The sequence below is a fragment of the Trichechus manatus genome, unplaced genomic scaffold (assembly GCF_000243295.1).
Source record: "Trichechus manatus latirostris isolate Lorelei unplaced genomic scaffold, TriManLat1.0 scaffold00042, whole genome shotgun sequence".
NCBI classification, from domain to species: domain Eukaryota; kingdom Metazoa; phylum Chordata; class Mammalia; order Sirenia; family Trichechidae; genus Trichechus; species Trichechus manatus.
In genome coordinates this window covers 11257781-11284258 of record NW_004443978.1, presented here as the reverse complement: position 1 = coordinate 11284258, position 26478 = coordinate 11257781, and the positions used below count along the sequence as shown (strand labels likewise).

The window sequence follows — 26478 nt, the reverse complement described above, 5'->3', positions numbered from 1 at the left end:
AGACGGCTCTTAGGCTGAGTTTGGAGTGATGTTGTAATAGCCTTCCTTGTGCTGTTATTTAAGAAGATGAAATCTGCTGTGGGCCTTCTTTTGTTCTCATGTGGCTCCGGGAAACAATCTACAGATGAGGGTTTTCCAACTTCCTGTGTTAGGTACCTAGTGCTGCTGTAACACAAAGACCACAAGGGATGGCTTTAAAGAACAGAAATTTATGTTCTCACAGTTCTGGAGGCTAAAAGTCCAAATCAGGGTCTTGGCCGTGTCGATTCCTTCTTTGGTGGCAGCCCAGGCATTCCTCTGTTCCTTGGCTTGTAGACAATCCTCACATGGCATCCGTTTTTCCCCATGCGTCTCTCTGTGTCTATTCTGGTCTTTTTGTAACTCCGAAGGGAGTAGGTTTAGAATCCGCTCTACACTGGTATTACCTCATTAACATAACATAAGAAAAAGCTTGTTTCCAAACAGGCACACATCCAGAGGCACAAGGCTAAGAATTCAACACATATCTTGGGGAGACACAGTTCAATCTATAACACTTCCACATGGTACTTGCTCTTGCAAGTGGAAAAGTAAAGGTGCTATCACAAGGAAATTATTCACATCAATGAATCCGATATAATGGGGATCCCCTCAATCAAAACCAATCAAAGCCTCCTCCCTTTAGTGAGTAGAACAGATAAAAGACCTTGTTGTAGGACCAAAATGCAAAGATGCCATGGCAAAATTCAGTCTCCTTCTTTCCCAAGCTCAAGCGACACTCTTGCTTGAACACTTGCTTCGGTAATAAAAGCAGGTTTCAGGAGGGGCATGTCATGGCTCTTCAGGTTGAGAACTATGCATTTACTTCAGCATTTTGAATGTTCTATGTTAATGATCACATGTGCACGCACAGACACATGTATAAACATACATATATTCTTTTTTATATATTTTATTGTGTTTCTGGTGAAAGTTTACCCAGCAAATTCGGTTCCCTTTTAATAATTTCTATACGTATTGTATAGTGACATTAGTTACATTTTTCACAATGCGTCAACATTCTCATTATTTCAGTTCTGGTTGTTCCATTTCCATTAATCTAGTTTCCCTGCTCCCTTTACCTTCTTCTCATCTTTGCTTTAGGGTAACTGTTGACCATTTGGTTTTATAAGGCTGATTTTTTTTTAAAGGAGCACAGTACTCACGGGTGATATTGTTTATTTCATGAGCCAAAGTGTTATTTAGCTGAAAGGTGACCTCCAAGAGTGGGTTCAGTTCAGAGTTTAAAGGTTATCTCAGAGCAATAGTCTTATGGGTTCCTCTAATCTCAATCGGTCTGTATTTTTCTCCCTGTCTTAGGCTGGGTTCTCTAGAGAAGCAAAACCAGTAAAGCGTATAAACATATATAGAGGGAGAGATTTATATCAAGGAAACAGCTCACGTGATTGTAGAGGCTAGAACGTCCCAAGGCCGTGGATCAGGATAGAGGCCTCTCGCAAGTCACCCAGCCACAGAAGCTGGCAAGCCCAAGATTGGCAGGTCGGAGAGCAGCGCTCCTGCTCACAGGCTGTGAAGGTTGACAAATTCCAAGATCGGCAGGCAAGACCACAAGGTTTCTCCTGATTCACGTAGCTGCAGGGGCTGGCAAACCCAAGATCAGCAGGTCAGCGAGCCGGGCTCTGCTTGCAGGCTGTGAAGATTGATGAATCCCAAGTTCAGCAGATAAGCTGACAGCTCAAGTCCCAAGAACTGGAGATGAAATGACAGGAGGCAGCCACAGGATCCAGAGTGAGCAAAAAGCCAGAACGTCTGCTTATATTCAGATGCAGGCCACACCCCCAAGGAGACTCCCTTTCATCTGACTGGCTACTCACAGTATATTCAGTCATGGGAGTGATCACATTTAAACACTGAGAATCATGGCCCAGTCAAGTTGACACACAATTTTAACCATCACACTCCCATTCTAACCAGGGCCATCTATTGTGACCCTGGTCAGAACAGTCAGTAGTGGTAGCCAGGCATCATCTAGTTCTTCTGCTCTCAGGGTAGATGAGGCCATTGTTTGTGTAGACTATTAGTCCTATAGACTGGTTTTTTCTTTGAGTCTTTGGTTTCATTCTTTCTGTTTTGCTCTGGGCAAGCAGAGACCAATAGTCGTATCTTAGATGGCTACTCACACCCTTTTAACACCCCAGGCATAACTCATCAAACTAGGATATAGGACATAAACTTTATGAACTACGTTATGTCAGTTGACCAAGTTGTCCCACAAAACTATGGTCCTAAGCCTTCAAACTCAATAAACAAATTTCACAAGGTATTTGGTTATGTCTAGGAAATATCTGTTACTGTGCCCCCTATGTGCTTTATTATATACATGAATATCTATGCAGCACACACTTACATGTATATACATATGCCTACAGATACACCTATACATGCCCAAGTATATATGCACATATACCTTCCTATACACATATACCCATTCATATTTACCTGTGTAACCACAAACATGTTTTTTGGTTATTATTGCTATTGTTGCAAAATTGTATATGTTATAGAATTACCAAAAATGCCCCTTATTGTTGTGTACCTCCTAGTGTCATTATTTACCTTCGTCAAATTGTGCACATCTCACCCACATTCGCTATTGCCTTTCCCATCACAAAAAAACAACAAGTGACTACTATCTGGGGAGTGATTCTCCCTCCCTCCCCCTTCTATCCCTGGTAACCACCAATGAATGTTGATTTCTGTATGTATACCTATTCTTGTCTTTTTTTAAAAGTGGGATCATACAATATTTGTCCTTTTGTGATTGACTTATTTCATTCAGCATAATGTCCTCCAGATTCATCCATTTATGTTTCTAGAACTCATCATTATTCTTTATAGCTGTGCAGTATTCCATCGTACATATGTACCACATTTTATTTATCCATCCATTCATTGACGGGCTTTTAGGTTGTTTCCATCTTTTTGCTATTGTGAATAATGCTGTAATGAACATAGGTGTGCATATGTCTTTCATGTCACTTCTGTTAGGTCTCTTACGTATTTACCTAGGAGTGGGATTATTGGACCATAAGGAAGTTCTATTTCTAATTTTTTCAGGAAGTGCTATGTTGTTTTCCAGAGTGGTTGTACCATTTCACAATCCCACCAGTACTGGATAAGGGTTCCAATCTCCCCACATCCTCGCCAGCATTTTTGTTTTCTGTTTTTTTGATCAGTGCCATTTTAGCAGGGGTGAGGTGATATTTCACTGTAGTTTTGATTTGCATCTGTCTAGGGGCTGATGATCGTGAACATCTTTTCATGTGTTTGTTGGCTGCTTGAATGTCCTCTTTGATGAAATATCTGTTCATGTCTTTTGTCCATATTTTAATTGGGTTGTATGTCTTTTTGTTGTTGAGTTGTTGAAATTTTCTATATATTCTGGAGATGAAACCCTTATCAGACATGTTGTTCTCAAATATTTCTTCCCAGTCTGTAGGTTGTCTTCTTATTCTTTTGATAAAGACCTTTGATAAGCATAAGTATTTAATTTTTATTGTTGTTGTTGTTAGGTGCTGTCAAGTCAGTTCCAAGTCATAGCTACTCCATGTACAACAGAACAAAATACTGCCCGGTCCTATGCCATCCTCACAATCATTGCTATGCTTGGGCTGAGCCCATTGTTGCAGCCACTGTGTCAATCCACCTCATTGAGGGTCTTCCTCTTTTTCTCTGACTCTCTGCTTTACCAAGCATGATGTCCTTCTCCAGGGACTGGTCCCTCCTAACACAGCCAACGTATGTAAGACATAGTCTCACCATCCTTGCTTCTACGCAGTATTCTGGCTGTACTTCTTCCAAGACAGATTTGTTCATTCTTTTTGCAGTCCATGGTATATTCAATATTCTTCGCCAACACCATAACTCAAAGGTGTCAATTCTTCTTCAGTCTTCCTTATTCTTTGTCCAGCTTTCACATGTGTATGAGGTGATTGAAAACACTATGGCTTGGGTCAGGTGCACCTTAGTCTTTAAGGTGAAATTTTTGCATTTTTTAACACTTTAAAGATGTCTCTTGCAGCAGATTTGCCCAGTGCAATGTGTCTCTTGATTTCTTGACTGCTGCTTCCATGTGTGTGGATTGTAGATCCAAGTAAAATGAAATCCTTGACAACTTCAATCTTTTCTCCATTTATCATGATGTTACTTATTAGTCCAGTTGTGAGGATTTTTGCTTTCTTTATGTTGAGGTGTAATCCATACTAGGGCTGTGGTCTTTGATCTTCATCAGTAAGTTCTTCAAGTCCTCTTCATTTTCAGCAAGCCGGGTTGTGTCATCTGCATAACACAGGTTGTTAGTGAGACTTCCTCCAATCCTGATACGACATTGTTCTTCATATAGTCCAGCTTCTCGGAATATTTGCCCAGGATACAGATTGAATAAGTATGGTGAAAGAATACAACCCTGACACATAACCTTTCCTAACTTTAAACCACCCAGTATCCCCTTATACTGATCAAATGCCTGCCTCTTGATCTATGTACAGGTTCTTCATGAGCACAATTAAGTGTTCTGGAATTCCCATTCTTTGCAATGTTATCCATAATTTGCTATGATCCACAGAGTTGAACGCCTTTGCATAGTCAATAAAACACAGGTAAACATCTTTCTGGCCTTCTCTGCTTTCAGCCAGGATCCATCTGAAATCAGCAATGATATTCCTTGTTCCACGTCCTCTTCTGAATCTGGCTTGAATTTCTGGCGGTTCCCTGTCCATGTAGTGATGCAACCGCTTTTCAGTTATCTTCAGTGTGATATTAATGATACCGTTGGATAATTTCCACATTCTATTGGATCACCTTTCTTTGGAATAGACGCAAATATGGATCTCCTCTAGTCAGTTGGCCAGGTAGCTGTCTTCCGAATTTCTTGGCATAGATGAGTGAGCACTTCCAGCACTGCAGCCATTTGTTGAAACATCTCAATTGGTATTCCATCAATTCCTGGAGTCTTGTTTTTTTGCCAGTGCCTTCAGTGAAGCTTGGACCTCTTCCTTCAGTACCATTGGTTCCTGATCGTATGCTACCTCCTGAAATGGTTGAATGTTGACCAATTCTCTTTAGTATAATGACTCTGTATTCCTTCCATCTTCTTTTGATGCTTCCTGCATCATTTAATAATTTTTATTAGATTCTAGTTATCTAATTTATTTTCTGCTGTCCATGCATTTATAGTTGTGTTTGACAGTTTATTTTTTAAAAAGATTAGGTCCTGCAGTTTTTTCTCTATTTTCTTCCAAGGACTTTACAGTTTTAGGTTTAACATTTAGGTCTTTTGTGCATTTTGAGTTAATTTTTGTGTATGGTGTGAGGCATGGGTTCTGTTTGATTTTTCTGCAAGTGGATATCCAATTTTGTCAGCACCATTTGTTAAAGAGGTTGTTTCTTCCCCTACTGAATGGAGTTTGACCCGTTTTCAAAAATCAGTGGGATGGACTTATATCTGGGTTCTCAATTCTGTTCCACTGATCTATGTGCCTATCATTGAACCAGTACCAGGCCATTGTGATAACTGTAGCTGTATAGTATAAATATACATATATTCTGTGGCAGCTATGAGAATATGCCACACAGACTGCTGAATTCAGGGAGCATGGTTGAACAAGGACCTCAGTTGCTGGTCTCTGAAATCCATCACCACATTGATGCTGAAGCTGCACTTCCCATGAGCCACTGCCACAGGCCACTCAGCATGGCAGTGAGAGCTTGGGCGAGGAGCTACTCAGGCAGGCCGACCCTGAGAGACACAGGGCTCGTCTGACGGCAGACTTTGGATCCCCAACAGCCTTGCCAAACCTTCCTTAGAATATAGGACAGTGGAGGAAGCTTTTCCTCAACCTTCCTTCACTCTCTCCCTCACTTGGGGTCAGACTTGCATCATAGTTTCTTGCATTTTTCTCTTCTAATATAAAGTCTTTGCTTCTCAGAGGACTTGTGTGTGTGTGCATGTGTGTGTGTGTGTGTGTGTGCATACACATATATATGTAATCTATAAATCATAATTTATCCCCCACTTAATGGGTATTGGTTGTATACTCATCTATTCCATTTTCCCAGTTGTTTCACTATTTCTTTGGGAAAATTTTTTAAAAAATCTGTGCCACAGTGAAAGTCCCTTGCTGTAATACCTCTGAAGAGCTCACAGAACCAAATCTGCGCACCTAAACGTTTCTTTTCTACATGCATAGAGTTTCTGATAGAGTCAAAAATTTTCTAGCAAATGAGCCCCAGGCCTTCTTGTGCCTGAGTGTAGGACAAAGAAGTGAGGAGCTACTTTCTCACAATGCTCCTCCACATTCCAGGACACCAAGGAGGGGGGGTGGGTGTTGGCCACATCTGAGATCTCTTCATTCTTTCCTTCCCGCCATCACTCTTGACTTGGACCCTCTTTTCCTACTCTCATCCCATATCAATTAGAATTCTTGATTGCAAGCAAGAGAAATTGATTCTGGATCACTTAAGCAAAAGATAACTTACTGGAAGGATATCAGGGGCTCACAATCTATGGCGGGCTGAAGGATTAGTCTTGGGGAGCTCCAGAGTTAGGCAGCAGGAACTGTAACAAGGATATTTTACAAGGAGAGTCTGCTGAGTGAATCTCAGAGATAATAAAGAGCCTGCAAGGTTTCCTTCTGTCCTTATATCATTTTTCCAAGATTCAAAATCCTAGAAGAGGGATACCCATTGAGACACCCTCTACCTGCACCAGGAGGAAAGCTCCCTTACAGCAGGGAGGTGCCCAGAACTCCACTCTCACCAACACCACACCCAATTAACAAGAGACAATCCTGTAAATACATTGGGGAGATTTGGGGAAGGGAGAAATGAATGTTGGGCAGCAAAATATAATTTTAAAAATAATAACAAACATCCAGTACACACCGTTTTATACCTTTGTATAGTCCTTGAGTTCATAAATGTTCAGAGACCAGCCATTGCTATTGGAAAATCCATTAGTTATTACACCGAGGGAAAGTGTCCTGATTGAGACAAAGCCTAGCTGTTGCCAGGAGGCTGCCTGAACTAACGCAGCTTGTAAGTTTCATCTCCATCCAAGAGTTTGGGATTCTGTCTGACTATCTAAACATAAAGTGTCTGGTCATTGCAAGGATGACACCATCCATCACTTCTCTTCAAAGCTTCCCCACTTACGCTCTAGAGCTTTGCTATAGGACTTACAGGTCCTCAAGGCAGTTTTTTGGCTGATCCCTGAGTGTGATCGTGCAGTGCTGTCAACAAAGGTAAAGCCTGGGAAGCCTCCAGGAAAGTGATCTCCGCAGTGTTCTTGCTCGCCCTCCCTCAGCCCACTCCCAGTCTCCTTTCCTTCATAGATGTAGCCCACTGTGTTGTTTCATTTCACTCAGTGACCCTCACCACTTTAGCTTCCTTGAGAATGCCTTTCTCCATCCAATTCTTATTTTAGGGAAACTCACTTTGAGCCATCACCAAGGCCAGTTTGGTCAACACAAGCACATGTGAATGTTCTTGGAAATTGATCATAAAATGAACATGTACATGAGATGAACTTGGCTTATGCTGAGAAAAAAAAAAAAACACATGATGTACCAATGACATCTGAATTCATTCAAATAAAGAAATAAATTCCAGAAGAGAGATATTCGGGTTGATTTTCAGATAACATACCAGTGTTTTCATTCCAGGTTAAGATGGCCTTGCAACAGGAAGGATTTGACCGAAAAAAGCGAGGGTATAGAGACATCAATGAGATCGACATTAACATGAACGATCCCCTTTTTACAAAGCAGTGGTATCTGGTAAGTGTCTCTGTGTCCTTTCTAATGTTTCTCATGTTAAGACTTTGCATAAAAAGAAGTGTTTCTAGTTCCTCATTAGGCTGTGGGATGTTGGCCAACATCTGCCCTCTCTGCCTTCTCTGACATGTATTGATTAACATCTTGTTCTCTAAGCCACTTTCTTTGGGAACTGCTAAACGGTCATGTTCTCCCAGGGTCAAAACTAGAACCAATAGCTGATCAGATTCTAGCACTCTGAAAAGTGCTTCAGTGTGTGAGTGAAGACTTATAATAACATGTAGAAAAAAGTCTGGGGCCTGGGAGGAGGGATGCAGGGGTCTCAACAGACAGAGAAATGGGAGTTCATAATGTAATCACAGGCCCCAGAGAATGAGTCAGCTGACCTCACAAAGGGACAAGCAAAAGAGAGTGTAGACTAAAGCAACAAAGAAGCAGCTATCAGTGCTTCCGAAAATAATGGCAGGAAATCAATTCCATGGGCTTAATTGATGCAAGATTAAAGGCACTGAAACCCAGACTGAATATTTTCTGGCTTGCCAACTGTCTTCCATGATCCATTTGGATTGATTGGGTTAGGTTTAAAAGGGGTCCGGTGAGTCCAAACCGACTTGAATTACAGGGTGTATTGAAGGGAAAGAAGTGACTGCAATTAGTAAACATGAAGTTTTTCTTTTTTTTTAAGATTAAAAGGGGATGATCAAGACAGACAACTAAATTGTGGCCCCATGGACTGCAACATTATGAGAAGGCATCCGCTGTCCTTCTTGGGGCTTCAGGGTTTGAATGTGTCTTACGCTTTGGGGCATAGAATTCTGAAACTTCTGAATGAGCTTATTATGAGCAGAAGTTCCCAGGCGCTACCAAAGGTTAATGAATTTGGCTGCTAACTGAGAAGCTGGCTGTTCAAGTCCACCCAGTGGTGCCTCGGAAGGAAAGCTTGGCTATCTACTTCTGAAAAATGAGCCATTGAAAACCCTGTGGAAGCATGTGTGTTACTGTTACATGAGAAACTATCTGTTCTGTAAGCCTTCACCTGAAGTACAATAAAATACTTAAAAAAAAAAAAAAAAAAAAAACCCTGTGGAGCACACTTCTATTCTGACACACATGGGGTTGCCCTGAGTCAGAATCAACTCAACAGCAACTTTTTTTTTAGTCAGTATAGGCTAGGTTCGTTGCAACAGCAAACAGCCCCCAAATCTCAGTGGCTTAACAAAACCAAAGCTTGTTTCCCACTCAATGCGACATGTCCAGTGCTTCAAAATCCTCACGGACTCAGGCTGACCGAGGGTCCAGCTCAGCTGCTTTCATGACACCTCAGCAGGGGAAAGGGGCAAATTGTACACTATTCTTAAAGCTTCTGCTTGGATGGGACAATTGGCACATGAGCTCACATCTTATTGACCAAAGCCAGTCACATGGCTATTCTAACTTCAAAGCGTGGGGAGGTGTAATCTTAACATGTGTTTGGAAGGAGAACCATAATTTCTGTAAGGAACACTAATGACATTCACACAATGTTTTAGCTAGTATCATGACAGCTAAGGGTCCCTGCAGGCTTTTGCCAGTAAATGCTCTGACTCCATTATTTTTTTTACAACCCATCTTTGAGGAAATTTGCACAGAACAAGGTGCATAAAAGAATGTAGTAAACATATTTACATGGAATGTACTGTCTTCCTCTCCCCCTGCCCCCGCCTTTCTTTTTTTGTATTTTCGGAAAGGGTAGTTTCATTTTTCTTCATTAGAATATGCACTAAAACTGAGCCTAATCTCTTTAACTCATTTCAACAAATAGTTTTGGGCAAGGCTTGGTGTGGTGATGATGAAATTACAAAGGGAAACGGGATGTGAGCCCTCCTGCAAAAGATATTATTATTTAGTGAGGAAATCATCTTCAAATAAGAATAATCCAAGACAATACATGCTAAGTTCAAAATGTGAGGCATAAGCAAAGAGCTATGCAAGTGAGCATTTAATTTTAAATTGAGAAGGTTTTCTTGCAATGGCACCTCTAAGATGTTTATGTAAGAGAAGTTTAAAAATATCAATCTAGTTGTAAGATATGGGGGAAGGGCTTGAAACTGTGTTTGCATGTTTACATGAAATAGAAAACACCGATTGTTTATATTAAAAAAAAATACAGGGAAATGCTGGAGGAGGTGGGTGGAGTGGCCAAAAAGCACTGTTTCATGGAAGATGTGGCCTTTGGGCTGGACCCCACTGCAGTACAGGTCAAGCAAACACTTTACACACTGCTTTACTACACCAAATTAATAAGAGTCTCTGCTTGGAAATTCCTGTACCAGATCAACACCGGGCAAGCTGACGGCACTCCTGGCCTTGACTTGAATGTGGCAGAAGCCTGGGAGCTGGGCTACACAGGGAAAGGTGTCACCATTGGAATCATGGATGATGGTGAGTACCCTGAAGCCCTTACATCATTTGGAAGCAAGTGTGTCTTTGTATGCCATCAGAATATGGAAGAGTCATTGATTGGGAGATGCTAATCAGAGACAAAATGGCCAGATGCTGGGCCATATTGCCATGCTGCTCTGGGGCCAAATCCTTACCATGCTCCTGATCAGTGGCTCTCAAACTTGATTATGATCTTAACAAATATTTGTTAAATTAATAAAGAAAAAACTAAGCAAATGAACAAAGAAATCCGTTGTCTGTTACTGTCCTGTAGTTTTCATTGGGCCACTATTTATACCTTACTTTCAAGTGTCTTCTAAACCTATCACATTTACCATCAGTTTCTCTACATGTGTACTGTCCCATGTAGTAGCCACGAAACCATATGTGGCTAAAATTTAAATGGATTAAGATTAAATAAAATTAAAACTTTAGTTCCTCAACACTCTAGCCTCACTTCAAGTTCTCAATAGACACATGTGGCTAGTGGGTACTGAATTCAATATTTCCATCATGGCAGAAAGTACCATTAGACAGCGTGGATGTAGATCCATGAGATAGCTTTTTAGTAACAGGATTGGGGTCTAGGTAAGTTTTGTCTTTATTGCTGCTTTCAGAATGAACCCTTGGAAGGCAGACTTTGATAACATTTTATTACACATGCCCCTTACAATGTGTTATTCTATCCTGTATGTCCACCAGACAAAGATTTGGCAGAACTTTTTTTTCTATAGTTTGCAATAGGAAAATCAATAGGTTTGCTGCTTTGGCATTTTTCTAATGACAGCATGTCCTTGGCTGTGCAATGAGGATGTGCCACGGCCCTGCATCAGCCGTCTGGGTCCTCCAGTAGAAGTTCCTCTGTGCGTTATTCGGTTGCTAACCAAAAGGTGGGCAATTTGAACCCACCACCCACTCTGAGGGAGAAATATGTGCAATCTGCTTCCGTAAAGATTTACAGCCTTGCAAGCCCTATGGGACCATTCTACTGTGTTCTATAGAGTCACTATGAGTTGTAATCTCCTCAACGGCAGTGGGTTTGGGTTTTTTGGGGTGCATTGTTGTTTCAGTTACATGTCAAGGCTGCACAGAGATGAAACCATGGATCTTTTCCCTTCTGAAGATCCTCAAAGAGCACCATGTTCTCTACATCAAACCTTTGAAGCTGAGTTGATGGGGAAAGCAAAGGAAGCCAGCACTTAAAACCTATGTGTGTTATCTCTATGTGGATTCGTTAAATATCCACATGAAAACAATGCCTTGGTGTTTTCTATCTGTGAAACATTCTGAAGTGGAGTAAAAGCTTTCTTCAAGGCCAAGGACATTCACAAGAAGAAAGAGAACACTGCATGCATTGATGTTGAGGGCATATATATTTTTCTTCCTTCTTAATGCTTTGGCTTGGAAACCTTTCCAAAGTGGTTGAGACCAGCTCACCCAGAAGGATGCTTCTAGGTTTGAGGGGGACCTGGCTAGAATATATTGTGTTGACCATTTCTAACAGCATATTTACTGGGGACTCTCCTGCTGGTACCAGAGAAGCCACCCTAGAATTAGTACTGCAGCGGCAATGAGCATGTTCATTGCTGTTGCAAAACCTCCAACAGGGCTGCAGATGCTCGTTTGGGGATTCTTTAACTACAGCCCCTTGACTGACTCTTACATCGTCCCTTTCAAATATAGGAAAGGAGAGGGAAGACACCTGCCTCTATTTCACAGTTCCTGGCCTTCAGAGGCCTAGCCCTTTAGAAAGTCCCAGTAGCATTTCTTGTTTGATCTTATTTCTTCTGCTAATTGCTGGCTTTCAGGATCTCCTAAAAAATGAGCTCCCTGACCTTCTCGTTATAACTCCTCACTTCTCCATTATTTGGTCATCTACTGCTGCAGAACAAACCACCTCAAAATGAAATAGCTTAAAGCCACAATCTTGTTATCTCTGTACTATTTCTGTGGGTTGACCAGCTGGACAGTTCTGCTGATGGTCTTACTCAGGGTCTTTCACATGGTTGGAGTCAGAAGGTAGCTGGCGTTGGTGTCAACTAGAGGATCAACTGGGATGCTGAGATAGTTTGACTTCCCTCCCTCCCAATAGTCCTAGAGCCCCTCCTCTCCCTGTGGTTCCTCCAGGTGGTCTCTCCAGCAAGGTAGCTAGATTTCTTACAGGTCCCCTCGGGGCTTCCAAGAGCAGGCATTCCAAGAGAGGAAAAAAAAGATACTGCCAGTCTTCTTAAAAGCTGAACCTGGAATGGGCACGCATTACTTCCACCACTTCTGTGGGATATTCAGCCACAGGGCCAGTCCAGATTCCAGGGTGGGGGAAATAGACTTCGCCTCCTCATGAAGAGAGTGATGAAGAATTTGTGACCATTGTTAATTCATGCTTATCCAGTGAGACTCTCTAAAAAATGAAGAAAAGAATGACTACAAAGCCATTCTCCAAACCCACTGTTAACTAGCAAGATGAGCACATTTGGGATAAGAGTGGCCTCCCATGCAGTGAGGACAAGATCAGATGCTTAGCAGCCTCTGACCATGTAATTGGCTGGGATGCAATCATCTGAAGGCTCCAATGGGGTAGACCTCCAAGATGGCACAGTCCCATGGCTGAAGGGTGATACTGGCTGCCGCAGCTCAGCTGAGGCTGTCAAATAGCGCACCTACACATGGCTTCTTATGGGACAGCTGGATTCCCCCAGAGCAAGCGTCCTGAAAGACCCAGGCAGAAAATGCGTGGCCTTTTCTACCTAGCCTTGGAAGTCGTGACCGTGATTCCACTGCATTCTATTGATTGAATCAGTCACAAGCCCATCCACATTCAAGAGAAGGGAATAGTCTAATCTCTCAATGGGAGACATGGCATTGTTACATTGTAGAAGACCATGTGGGATGAGAGATACTGTGTGGCCATATTTGAAAAATACTACCTGTTCATTGAGGCCACTCCTTGTCAGCATAAAATTCAGTGGGGAATGGTACAAGGGGCTGTCTCTCTTGGGGCAGGGCCAGGGTCCTGAGATGTTACATATCTCAACTGAACTATGAACATTCTAACTGCAAACATACACAGGAAGCTCCTTGGTAACTTCATGAGGTCTCCAGAGCTGACAGAGTATCCTGAGAATTTGGATAATTGTTGTGATTGAACTTTCTGAAAAGATTCAAACTAATGACAGGATACTAATGATTTATAAATACAAGGAATTTCTTTTTGTTGTATACACCACATTGCGTTATGATCGGCTGGTTGTGAGTCAGTCCCCCCTGCAGACTGTGAGCCATAGATAGCTGTATAGCTCAAGTTCTGTGTCTACATCATCTGTGTTGTTCCAGGACCTACACAGTGCTTGTCATTCATTGCTGAAAATAAACAAATGCTTGAAAAATAAGAATGGTACAAGAATTGAAAAATAATTGAGTGGATTAAGAAGATGTGTTGAGTATATTCCACTTCCAAACATAATCACTTATGAAAAAAGTATTAAAATACTATTTAATAACTAGATTATTATTTTCATGCTTTAGTTCCTTATTATTTTTTCTGAATCATGACTGTCATCCTTCACAGTTCTGTCAATAATCTTTTCCTTCTCAGACCAAACTCTGGGTCTTTTGTAACTTAACACTTAGTCTTTCCCTTAACCAGATTAAAGATCCTTTATTTTAATTAGGCTAAATTTATCTTGTTTAGATTCTAATTTGCTTCAGACCTCAAATTATTTCCTTGCTTGACTATTTTCCCTTCACACAGAAGATACTACTATTTCTCAGAAAATTTTTCTCCTAAAAAACTCATACTATCAGAACATGGAGACATGTTTTAAAAATTGACTGCCTGTTATAAAAGGGCATATTCTGCGTGCGTATGTGTGTGTCTGTGTGTGTGTGTATCTTATTTTTAAACTTACCAATTAAAAAAACCCGTTGCCATTAAGTGGATTCTGACTCATAGAAGCAAGCTTACAAAATATAACCAATTTCAACAAATATTTACAATTTAATTTCAAGGCAACATTCTAAAACCAAGTCGATTTTTAAAAATGTCTCTGCTCTTCTGTACTATCCACATTACTCTAGTGATGTGGTAGATGACGGTACTGATGATGATATGAAACGTAATTTATCAAGTATTTCCTATGAGCCAAACACATTCAATGAATTGTCTCTAATCTTGACAAATTCTTTTGCTTTGGGTAAGTAATATTTCCATTTCAAAGACGAGGAAACAGAGGCTTAGAGAGATTATGTCACTTGACCAAAGCCACACAAATATTCCAGTGTCTGAGCCTGGAATGGAGCTGGATCTGTTGGTCTCAAAGCCTGTACTCCATCCACAACTCCACCCACTCCCTGAATGGACCATCTCTGAATCAGGTCCAGAACAAGGACCAGCAACGTTTAAAAATGTGATCTTTAAACGTTGTGATCTGTTTCCTTCCTCCCTCCTTGGGAGGGGAGTCAAAGGATGGGGTGTTATGATTCGTGTGTGGGAGGTAGGAAGTGCCTGGCTATACTCTCCCTAGATGTAGAAAGACACCAGAATGACATCAATTGCTTTATATGTCAAAACATCAGCAGAAAAATGGAACTCGTGCTGTAGGACAGTAACTTGCAGTCCAGAAATTACTTGTATAACCAGAAAAAACAAAGGAAAATTCCTTTTTAGAAATATATGTCCCAGATACAAGTTCTTTTCTGCAAGGCAATGCCGTAACTGTGACCCAGCCTTAGGATGCATACGGTGAAGATGCCAGCCACAGAAAGGAGTTAATGATACTTCTAGCTTTTAAGTATTGTCTACCCAATACAGTTACTAAATGCTGGCTCTGCACCAGTTGCTAGGCTACGCACACCACACACAGTGGTTTCTTGAATCCTTCACTGTAGGTGGAAGTGAGCACAGAGAGGCCACGAAGCTTGCTTAAAGTCACACAGCCAGTTAGCAAGGCAGTTGGGATTCAAATTCGAATGTTTGACTCCAAAACCTACACTCTTAACTATTATGCTAAATGATGTCAGGCGCCTGGCCTGGTTCTTGGAAGGCCGGGTGCTACAGAGAATACATGGACTATGCAGACTTGGCTGAGGGTTTTTCAATTTGGCCTTGAACATTCCATGACACTTCCCAAGGCCCAAGAGCCTGATGGAACTCAGCAGTGCTCCCAGACCAAATTCCACCTTTGGAATGACTACTGCACAACCAGGTAGACGCCCATTCCGGAGAAAGCAGAAGGCCCCAGCTGACAGATGTGAGTCCTCAGGCTTTCTGGAATGCCACATTCTGATAAGAGTGAAGCATCCGCTCCTGGCCCCAACGTTGCCCCGGGAACCATCCGCCCGCGGCCTGAGAGCGTTTCTCTCTGAGCCATGTTCCTGGTCTTATTTCCACGCCAGAGAATGCTCTCCCAATCCACTGCTGTCCGTGCCCTGTTAAATGTAATCACTTTTCCTCCCCAGGGCCAGTTTCCTTTCAGAAGAAATGGCAGTTGATGCTTTAAAAATGTCAGGATTCCTGCAAATCTCTTTCAGATCACTGCTCCGATGAGCCATCCATCTTGAGGTCACTCAGCCCGTTAGTACTGACGTTCATGTCAGAAATAGTATCCAGGGGCCCCGAGTTCTAACTGGCTTCACTCCCCACCATGCCTCTGGTGGCAGCTGTCTCTCCACATGGCAATGCCTCACATCTTACTGTGGTAAGAGATTCAAGGCTGGAGGGCCTTGGGGTGTGTGCCCGTCAGCACCCACCTCACTCGCAAATCTCTCCGTGCCAGCCCCTAGCGAGGGAGCTTTCCTGAGCAGCTTCCCTGAGGACACAGTTGGCAGGCATTAACCTTTGGTTCCTGTGCTGTTCTTGTCTTCTCACAGGGATTGACTACCTTCATCCGGACCTCGCCTCCAACTATGTAAGTACAAGCTGCCCTTCGTTTGGAAATGTATGTGGCTTAAGTGGTTTTAACTCTTCTTATTAAGAACACACAGGCACAGATGCACACATACACACATGCACGTGCACGCACGCACATGCACATGCGCACGCACGCACACACTCAGGAGCTGCCCTTCTGTTGGAGCCAAGCTCAGCCTAGAGGCTAAAGGCTAAGGGGCGGGTTCTGGCCGCAGGCAAAGACAGATGACTTTGTGAGAAGCAAGGAAGGAAACCCACAGCCTGAAAAAACAGAGGGCCAAGAAAACGCATACAGGGAGGGGCGAAGAAGACAGAGACTTGGCGGGGCGACTCTAAATAGAAGGGGGGAAATGAGCCGTTTAGGTTCTTGCTGGACAAAAGCAATGGTCAAAAAAGCCAGAAGTGCAGCAACTCACGTTACAATAGCTTTACAAAAGCGAGAGCCTTATCTTTTTTGTTGCTATTTAACGCCTACTCTACGCCCAGTTTCCGCCTCGGAATCCAGTAGAGCGTTTGGTATCCTTCGACAAATAAGAAATACTAACAGAGAATAACAGTAATCACTGCTAGGCTAGAACAAACATTTTTTTAACTTTTGACCAGTAAGTCATTTGTCCGGGAAAACGTGTGTCCACGTTGCAAAAAACAATGAGAAGTTTCCATGTGTTTAGTGTATTGGGAGATGCTGAGTGTATCGGCGAATACGGAGGAGTCACGTTTCTATGTCTTGCGTGGGTTTAATAAATCTGGAAGAGTATGCATCAGGTTGAACATATTTGTTAATTTAAAAAAAAAAAAATGTTAAATGACTCATTGGCATAATCCTGACTAGGATGCCTCCTCTACTGCCTCCCCAGGAGCTGCAGACCCTGGAGTTTTCTCCAAAGAGGAGATTAAGAAACGTTGGGTGTTGATTTTCTCCCAGGTTCTGGTGTGCACGGGCCTTTCCTTACAAAGAAGTGACTAGGATAATAGGGGCAGGGCAGCAGGTTTGGCCCCAGAGGGTTGCTCCCTGCCGTCCAGGCGATATCTGTCTTCTTGTCCTGGGGCTTCAAAGTGTTTCCCTAGCTAGGCTGTGGCTGAGCATGAGCTCCATTTTCCATTGTTGCTGTGTGCGGTGGAGTCCAATCATAGCAGCCCCATGTGACAGAGTAGAACTACCCCATGGTGTTTTTTACGTTGTAATCTTTCCCGGAGCAGATTACTAGGTCTTTATTTTGAGGAGCGGCTGAGTGGATTAGAACAGGGCTTCAAACCAGTTCATTTCAGTTCGAACCCCTGCTGAGAGCTTGCATTTCTAACAAGTTCCCTGCTGAGAATTTTCATTTCTAACAAGTTCCCGGAGCCCTCCTGGCACAGTGGTTAAGAGCTCAGCTGCTAACCAAAAGGTTGGCAGTTCGAATCCACCAGCCGCTCCTTGGAAACCCTATGGGGCAGTTCTACTCTGTCCTATAGGGTGGCTATGAGTCAGGTTTGACTGGATGGCAATGGGTTTGGTTTGGCTTGGTTTACCACTTTCCCAGAAAGTTATACATACGAATCACCCGGGGATCTTGTTAAACTGTAGATTCTGATTCAGTATATCTGGGATGCAAATTCAAAGTCTCAGCAAGGAACTTGTTAGAAATGCAAACTCTCTACAGGGGTTCAAACCAGAGCTGACCAGTTGGAAGCCCTCGTTATAACCCCAACATTTCAGTTAGCAAACAACTGGCACTTAAGCATTGCACTTCCAGGGCCCCAACCATCTTCAGTAAGAACAGCCAAATAGTGTCGGCTGGCTCTAGTAAATCAGGGTTGATTCATCTTGTTAACTCGGGGAGCTTCAGGGCAGGGTGACTGCCCATTGTGCTGTAGTGCTGACAATGGTGAGTCCCCTCCTGCACACACTGCCAGGCCACTTACATGGGGTGGGCATGGGTGTCCTTCCCTTCTTTCCCCGACCAAGAGTTTCTGCTGCTCCCAATGCCCGTTACCAGGTTTAAAAGATATAGTAATTCATATGCAAAAAAAATCTTCAGAGGCTCTGATTAATTGCAGGTCAATGTAGTCGGCAGTGTGATTCACCTGCCAAAAATCCGAAGCTAAAATGGATCGGATCCCTAGAAGCGAAGCATCAGATTGAGAGGTGTCAGCTCCCCTCAAATCTGCAGCTTTCAGAATATACCTGAAGCAATGTGGTTCTATGAGTGTTAAGTTCTTTTTCTTCTGGTTTCTTTGAAAAAAAAAAAAATTTTTTTTCCTAATTAAAAAATAAATACACACGCTCTGTAGAAAATTTGGAAAAGTATAAAACAGATTCAAAACTAGCTATAATGTCACCATTCTTAATATTCTGGCAGATTTTTGGAATTTTATTTGTACATGTACACATGTAATTTTTTAAGAGGTTGGGCCCTTTTTGTATATACGTTATTCCCATCTTCCGCTTGATATTATGTCATAAACAATTCTTGTATTATTAAATAGTCTTCAAAACATGATTTTAAGGGCTACATATAGTCTGAGCTCATGTGACTATGCCATAATTTTTCTAAATATGCCAATCTCCAACCGCTAGGCAATTAGGCTGTTTCCAACACATTCTTGCTCTAAAAGGGAGAGTGACAGTTAAGAAAGTGACAAGTGTAGTAGAGGGACTCCAAACCACAGCCAGGTAAGGAACACTGAAAGAACTGGAAATGTTTATCCTGGAAAAAAGAAACCTTAAGAGGGATATTAAACAAGTTTCCAAATATTTCAAAGTCTCCATGTGGGATAAGGCTTTCGATTTGTTTGGTGATTTCCCCCAAGAAAGTTGCCACAGCGAAAGCAAGATTTTAGTTTAGTTAGAGGAAGAACAATCTAATTAATGGTTAAGAATAATAAATAAATGGAATTAGCTCTCCCAGGAGGTAATGAGTTCTCTATATCTAGAAACGATCAAGAAGAGAGTTGATGGCCGCTTGGCGGGGAAGTTGTAGAAGAGATGACATCTACACTAAACTTCAACTACATAGCATCTAAGCATTGAACAGAAAATGTGTTCAGTTCTGTTCAAAAGTGCACATCTTAATAACCCCCATATGGAGCAAGATCTGAGTCTTCGTCATTCATTAAACGCTTGGAGCCTTATAGAGAAATTTATATACACACACATGCACACAGACAGCTATGGAACTTTCTATATTGTTGGTATAGGTAAGAAAACTGAACTTCCAAATGTCTCATTCTTAAGTCTTCAACAGGGAACTCAAAGCAACTGGTTTCTACCAGGCCTGGTGCCTCTCTAAGCCTGTGTAGCATTGAGTCAAGTTACTAATCGCATTTATCTTCTTTATTTTTAATTATAAATTTTACACTATAATTAGCAGAAGGAGAATTGCAAGTAAAGTAGATGTGCCCAGGAGAGCAACGAAATCAGTGGACAGTAGTAGGCTCCAAAATTATCTGAACAAAGGATTAACAGGCAGCTTCCCACCTTGTTAAGTGACTTAATAGCTTGGACATGATGAGGTAGCCCAGCGCCCTGATAATGAAATATTCTTTGGAAGGTCTTTGTTTGGGTTCTGCCAGAAGTGGGCCCTGAGACAAGGGTTTGAGTACAGGTAGAGGACGAGGTAATGAGACAGGCAAGGGAAGACAGCCAACCAACTGCTTTATCAAATAAGTAACAACAGGGGGAAAATGGAGCTTAATCCCTCTGGGGATCACTGGCAGTACAGTCAAATGAGTTCCCCACAGGAGCAGTAGGAAGCTGAGGTATTTATACGCCAACTCCCATCAGGCATTGGTTGAGCGCTGGTCCCAGAGAGTGTTAACATGGCAGCACTTCCTACCTGCTTTTGGGTGGGAGGGGGCAGAGCAGCTTCCCACAGCCTCAGAGAAAGCCCTGGGCCAGGGGTGGATTATCCAATAGGCAAGGTAAGCATGGTGCTTACCTTGCTTACCAGATCATCTGTAGTGAACAATTTCACATTTTTTCACCACATCAAAGATTCTGCTTCTAGATATGGCTGGCATCTGTCTCTCTCCCAACCCACAGCACCTTCCTACAGAATCAAAGCCTTTTTTCAAACTTACAATCTCTGACAGGGGCAGATGACCTAGTAAGCGAAGTAAGCATGGGCTGACTTGTGCTTCCTTAGTAATCTGTAGTGAACACTTTTACTACAGATGATCTGGTAAGCAAGGTAAGCACCGTGCTTACCCTGCCTATTGGATAATCTGGCCCTGCCCTGGGCAAAGAGATGCAGATACAAGCAGTTGGAGCTCCTCAGGGGTCCTGAGGGTATCTGGCCAAGGGGGTGTGGGCGGGGCGCTGGAATACCTGCTGCAGACAGGATGATTGGAAATTCATGAAAGGTTCAAATAAACAGATGTGCTATGCTGGGAAAACTCCTTCTTGTTCCTAATTATTTTCAGTGAGAAAGGAAAACTATCAGAGGTTTTTCAGACAACTATGACAAAAATTTCTTCATAATCATGTCATACAAAACGTTCTCAAAAGCAGAATTATTTTCACGGTTTCGATATTCCGTATATCAAAAGAGAGAGAATATGCTGGTCGTTCAATGTTGTTTCTCAGGGTCCAACTGAGAGCTAAGGTACTTCGAAAACTGCAGATCAATATATAAATGTAAGTCGGTGTTAATTTAATTCAACAAACCTACACTGATAATAATAACCACTTTTATTGCTACTCTGTTGTTCTACAGACATTGAATTTAATCTGAGGAATCTAGTTCCACTGGGAAATGCTCACTATTCCAACTAATCAAACTTCTCCTTTTTCCATCCCAAGTGGTAATAACATGAAGTGGGTATTGGCCAAGGAGCTGTTTTAGACCGTGTTAAAATCAGAGCCTCCTTTATCCCATCTTCTCTGTGAACACAGTCTGGATATATGCTCTAATTTAATACAGTCACTGTTTATTGAGCCCTGCCATGTGCAAGTCACAGAAAAAGAAAGAGAAATAAGATCCAGGTGACTTCCTAAGGAGCCCGCAGGTCAGTAGGGACATAGGTGTGAGACCTGCCTTACAGCAGAGGGGTAAGCAGACTGGGGGGTGAGGGGATAGTTTCTCTTGACTGTGTGGCTCCCAGTCCAGTGTCTGTCACAGGCTGGTGTGCACGGCGGCAGGTGAAGTGCGGTCCAAGCCAGGGGGTAATGTGTGCTCAGTGGAATAAAGGAGAACTTCCTCAATAACATGGGAAGCATGACGTAAGTGGCAGCTTTCAGAGTGTGGGTGGAACAGACTGCCTTCTACTTTGCTTGGAAAGTCTGCTCTGCTGAAGCTACAGTGGTGAAGAAATGCTTGTGGCTCTATAAAGTCCAAGCAGAGTTTTCTCCCTGTGTGTTTGGGTTTTCTCAGAAGCAGACCTGAGACAAGGCAAGCAGTTGATTTGGAAGAGTCCCTGGATGGTGCAAACAGTTAATGCGCTTGGCTGCTAAACAAAAGGTTGGAGGTTCAAGTCCACCCAGAGGTGCCTCAGAAGAAAGGCCTGGTGATCTACTTCCAAAAAATCAGCCACTGAAAACCCTATGAGGCACAGTCCCGCTTTGATACACATGAGGTCACCATGAGTCAAGGTCAACTCCACAGCAGCTGGTTTTTTTATTCTGTTTTGTGAGTTTATTTGGGAGGAGATCCCAGGAAACACCAGCACAGGAGAAACGCAGTGACACTAGAAAGGAGGGACAGCCAATTCCACTGTGGGCAATGGGAGCTCATCTCACTGGGGATTTCTGGGAGACTGTGTAGACAGAACCTGCCTCAGAGTTACCCACCAGCTCCTGTCAATTACTGCTTGAGAGCTGCTCCCTTCGAGCAGGGCAAGGGGTGAGGTTGTGGGGCTATGAGATGGTTAATTCCTGGCTCCTCTGTCCCACCTTACGTAGGAGCAGAATAGGACCCAGCAGACACAGAGCATCTTCAGGCAGCATTGTAGGGGCTGGCAGTTGGAAATCAGCCATCAGGAACAGAAATCTTAAGAACCAAAGGCATATGGGCAGGGCACTGACAGTGTGACAAGAGTGGAAACTGAGTCAGACCTGAGTATGACTCCTGGCTCTCTAACTCATAGTTGTGCAACCTTAGACTATAGTGTTCAAACACTTTGGGCTTAATTGCCTCATTTATGAAATGGGCAAAATGAATGTCTTATCATTCAGGTTTGTTTCGAGGGATCATTGAGATAATATGTATATAGAGCCTGACATGTAACAGATGCTCAATAAACATTCATGTCCTTCTCAAAAGAGTTGAGATTGCAATTCTGCAAAATTGCAAGTCGTCCTGATGGAGATGAAACGGGGGCATGCCTCCAGAAACCAGCATGAGTGCCCAGTGTCCTCCCCCATGAGCTCAGTTATAAAAATAGAAGAAGGGGCATATCACCTGGGTCAACATAAGATGGTGAGGCTAGGAGGGTTAAGGTCAAAAGGTTGATCAAAGGCTTTGGAAAATAACATCCAAGCAAACAGAAGGTAAAGGGAAAGAGAAGACCCATTGCCGACAGCCAGGAATGTAATTAAGAGTACCACAGAGAAAGCAGAATTTCTGATCTGCGTCATCTTCTCTATCACAAATCTTCCAACTAAAAGGATATTCATAAGGGAGGACCAGTCCCCAAGGCTGGTGAAGACAGTGTAACGTAGCACTAGCTTCTCTAAATGAGGTTTTCCCCGGGCCCAAGAAATTACATCTCCTGGCTTCTAAGCAATCAGAGAGAGAGGCGTCAGAGCCCTGATGGCCGGGAGAGAGGCCACTTCTTTTAGCGTGGAAGCAATGACTCCCCCTCTAAGCAGCTCCAAAGTCCTGTGCTGAGACTCAGTCCAGGTTCATGGGCCCCTCTCAAGTCCCAGTTTTCTACGAACTCTTCCTGAGTGCAGCAAATGTGGACGATTGCATCATTGACGCCAGTGCCTCATCGGTCCCTAGGTTTACAACTTGTGTCATGTGGTTCTCAGGACCTCGTCTAAAGGGGCAAAATATATTTCCCACCCTTTAACTTTGGGTTTTGCCTTGTGACTTGCGTAGGGCAATAGAATAATACTGAAGTGTCAGTGTGCCCTTTCTTATGCCTTCCTATGCCTCTGCCATCACCATTGGAAGAGCAGGCTAGCCTGCTGGTCCCAGGTGGAGGATGAGAGGCACATGGAGGAGAGCCACACCAGCTGCCACAGCATGAAGTGGAGCCACCCAAGCTGACCTACAGAATTGTAGTGAGAAGCAGTGTCATCTAGCTCAGCCCCACCAATATCAGCCAAACCCCAGCCAACCTGCAGAATCAGCAAGCCCAGCCAAGATCAGCAGAACTGCTAAGTGAACCCAGCCTAGATCACCCACTCCCAGCTGACCCCTAGACTCATGAGCTATATAAATGCTTATTGTTTATAGTGGTGAAACATTATGGTTGTATTTAGGAGTAGGCCTCATAATCTGTATTTCTTTTAAAACACTCCAGAATTCTGATGATTAACCCCATTGTCCACTTTGGTATTTCACTCATGCATTTATTCCATCATTCATTCATTTAACATTGATATTCACCTATATGTATGACCACATCACAACTAGGTTCTAAGTTCTTTGTATGAAAGTATGTACTTTGTGTTTTGTGTTCCTCTTGATGTTATTTTTACCACTTGCCATCAAGTCGACACCAACTCATGGTGACCCCATGTGTGTCAGAGTAGAACTGTGCTCCATAGGGTTTTCAATGGCTGATTTTTCGGAAGTAGATCACCACGCCTTTTCCCTGAGGTGCCTCCGGGTGGACTCGAACTACCAATTTTTTGGTTACTAGCTGTGTGCATTAACCATTTGCACCACCCATGGACTACTCTTAACACTTAGCACAGTGCTAAGCAAGCATTTAATAAATATTTGTTAAATTGCATTGAATATTAGTCCATCAATACTATTGCAAATGAAACCAGGAGCTAAATCATAGGAAGACTCTATACTGATGATGACTGGAAACTCTGGCAGACAGAACCCGCTAGTCCCCAGCTCACAGACTACCTTGTAGGGGGATGGCACCACTCCATTCCCATAGTGCACTTCACCACCAAAGGGAATAGAAGTCCCACAGAACCTAGCTGAAACCCCATAGCAGAAGACCTGGAGATAATATGTGTAATGGATTGAATTGTGTCCCCCAAAAGTATGTGTTGTGATTCCTAACCTCTATGTCTGTGGTTATAATCTGATTTGGGAATGGATTGTCTTCGTTACGTTAATGAGACAGGATTAGTATAAGATGTGTCTTGAGTCAATCTCTTCTGAGATATAAAAGTGATTAAACAAGCAAGAGAGAAGCAGAGATGGGGTAAGACAGATGCCAAGACACATCGAGGTCTCCAAAAAACCAGGAAGCAGAAGCTAAAGAGACAAGGACCTTCCTCCAGAGCTGACAGAGAGGGAAAGCCTTCCCCAAGAGCTAGCACTCTAAATTTGTACTTCTAGCCTCCTAAACTGTGATAAAATAAATTTCTGTTTGTCAAAGCCATCCACTTGTGGTATTTCTGTTATAGCAGCACTAGATGACTAATGACAATGTGATTCTCAGTGTGAATAATCTACGTGCAGATAACCTAGTGCTATTTCTTTATTGTCTAGAATCCAACAGATTGATGGAAACATAATTAAGTTTGAAGATGGGAGAAAGCAAATTATGGTGTTTGGTTTGTTTCAGAATTCGGAACATTATTTATGCTCTGGGTTGTCATTTCACCAACAGAAGTTCTTGTGTGTGAAAGGAAAAAAGCCACCTCTACGGACCTGCCCTTTTCCATTCTTTTGATGGGCCCCTCATAGGTGACTCTGTGAAGAGGGGCCCTTGGGGTGCTCTAAAGTGTTGCCAGAACTGTGCCTGAGGAAGGGCCTTTGAGCTTGGCAGCCAGTGCACACCAGGGCTCCAGGTAGCATGTGGCTGCCACAGTGATAGAGTGACGTCTGGAGAGGTGCACAGTCCCCAGCCTTGAGTGACTCAGAGGCTGTGAAGTATTGATCGCTCCAGGCTCTTAGACCTATTAATATTTAAATAAGCCCATTAATATTTCATGTGAAATGGAAGTTAAAATAACCTTTGTGTCTTATTGAAAGGAGGGGCTGGCTATCTTCTTTTTACTCATTAATGTTGGCCGGATCATCCTTAGCTCTTTAGCACCATAATGCCAGGATGAATATTGGGGATACAAAGTTTTTTTTAATCATTTTGACAGACTGTCGGTAAATGGCTTTCATCTGATGCAATCTATGTAGTAGAGAAATTTTTCCATTTTTACAGGAACATACTTTGATATAAAAATGGGAAAAAAATAAAATAAAATCTTATTTAACTGAAATTACTTGTTTGCACATAGACTATGGCTACAGCTGAAAGCAAAGAAAATGATCTGGTCAATTGATTTTTCCAAATTGCTCAATTGACTAGTTTTTGTTCCATTGAACCTAGTCAAATTTTAAAAACCTGTATTAATTCCCTACTGTGTGTCAGAAACTGTACTAGGCGCCGAATTATAAAATGTGAAAAACCCAGTGCCTGCCCTCAGGAAGTTCAGAGTTCGGTAGGTAAACACATATGTAAATATATAATTACATTATAATGTGCTCAGGGCTGTCCTAGAAATAAAAAGAGGGCCAACTATGGGAACGCAGCAGTAAGAACAACCAAGTTTGCCCTAAAAGTAAGAGAAGGAAAGATATTTAAGTGCATCTGAAGAATGAGCAGCAGCATACCAAATGGTGAATGGACTTGTTTTCCTGAATCAATATAGCACGTTAATTCACCTAGAGGCTTGGTCCATATGATACTTAACAACTGGATGACAGGATTATAACTAGTTTTTCCTTCAAGAAACCTAGACTAGAAATAGCCCATAAAAAGCATTCCCTTACTCCAAATTTCCTAAAGGTCTTTGATAGTTTGACGGAATTTAAGTGATTTAACAAACAAGGATAATGTCTTCCAATTCTTTCATTCATGGGAGAATCAACTGGAGGCCTCATTCCCAAGGAGATCATTAGTACAGACTTCTTCTATAAGTAAATGACTTAACTGTGGTTGGATGGATGGATGGATGGTAATTAGACTATTAGGATTTTGTTGTTTATCACCAAGCATACATGTTCAGAAAAAGTATAGAAATATTTACATTACATGCCACAAGAAAGTCATTTATACAAATAAAAAAATAATTTGAAAGATGGCTTTTCTCCACTGCCTTTGTTTCTTTCATATTCTCTTCTTCAGTATCAGTATGTACTCATTGAATTTCTGAGACATGAAAACTTTCACTAGATTTCCTCTTTGTGTTTCTGTCTCAGAACATCAAAAAGCCTTACGTGGCTA

General features: G+C 42.4%; 1 protein-coding gene across 2 annotated transcripts in view; it reads left to right on the top strand.

The window, feature by feature from the left end:
• Positions 1 to 26478, top strand: part of PCSK2 (proprotein convertase subtilisin/kexin type 2) — a 318518-nt gene that overhangs the window by 146147 nt on the left and 145893 nt on the right. For both annotated transcript variants that reach the window (XM_004376450.2, XM_004376451.1), the window contains 3 exons: positions 7701 to 7814; positions 10124 to 10232; positions 16098 to 16135. In XM_004376450.2, coding sequence (XP_004376507.1) covers positions 7701 to 7814; positions 10124 to 10232; positions 16098 to 16135 — 261 coding nt within the window. The remainder of the gene's footprint in view (positions 1 to 7700; positions 7815 to 10123; positions 10233 to 16097; positions 16136 to 26478) is intronic.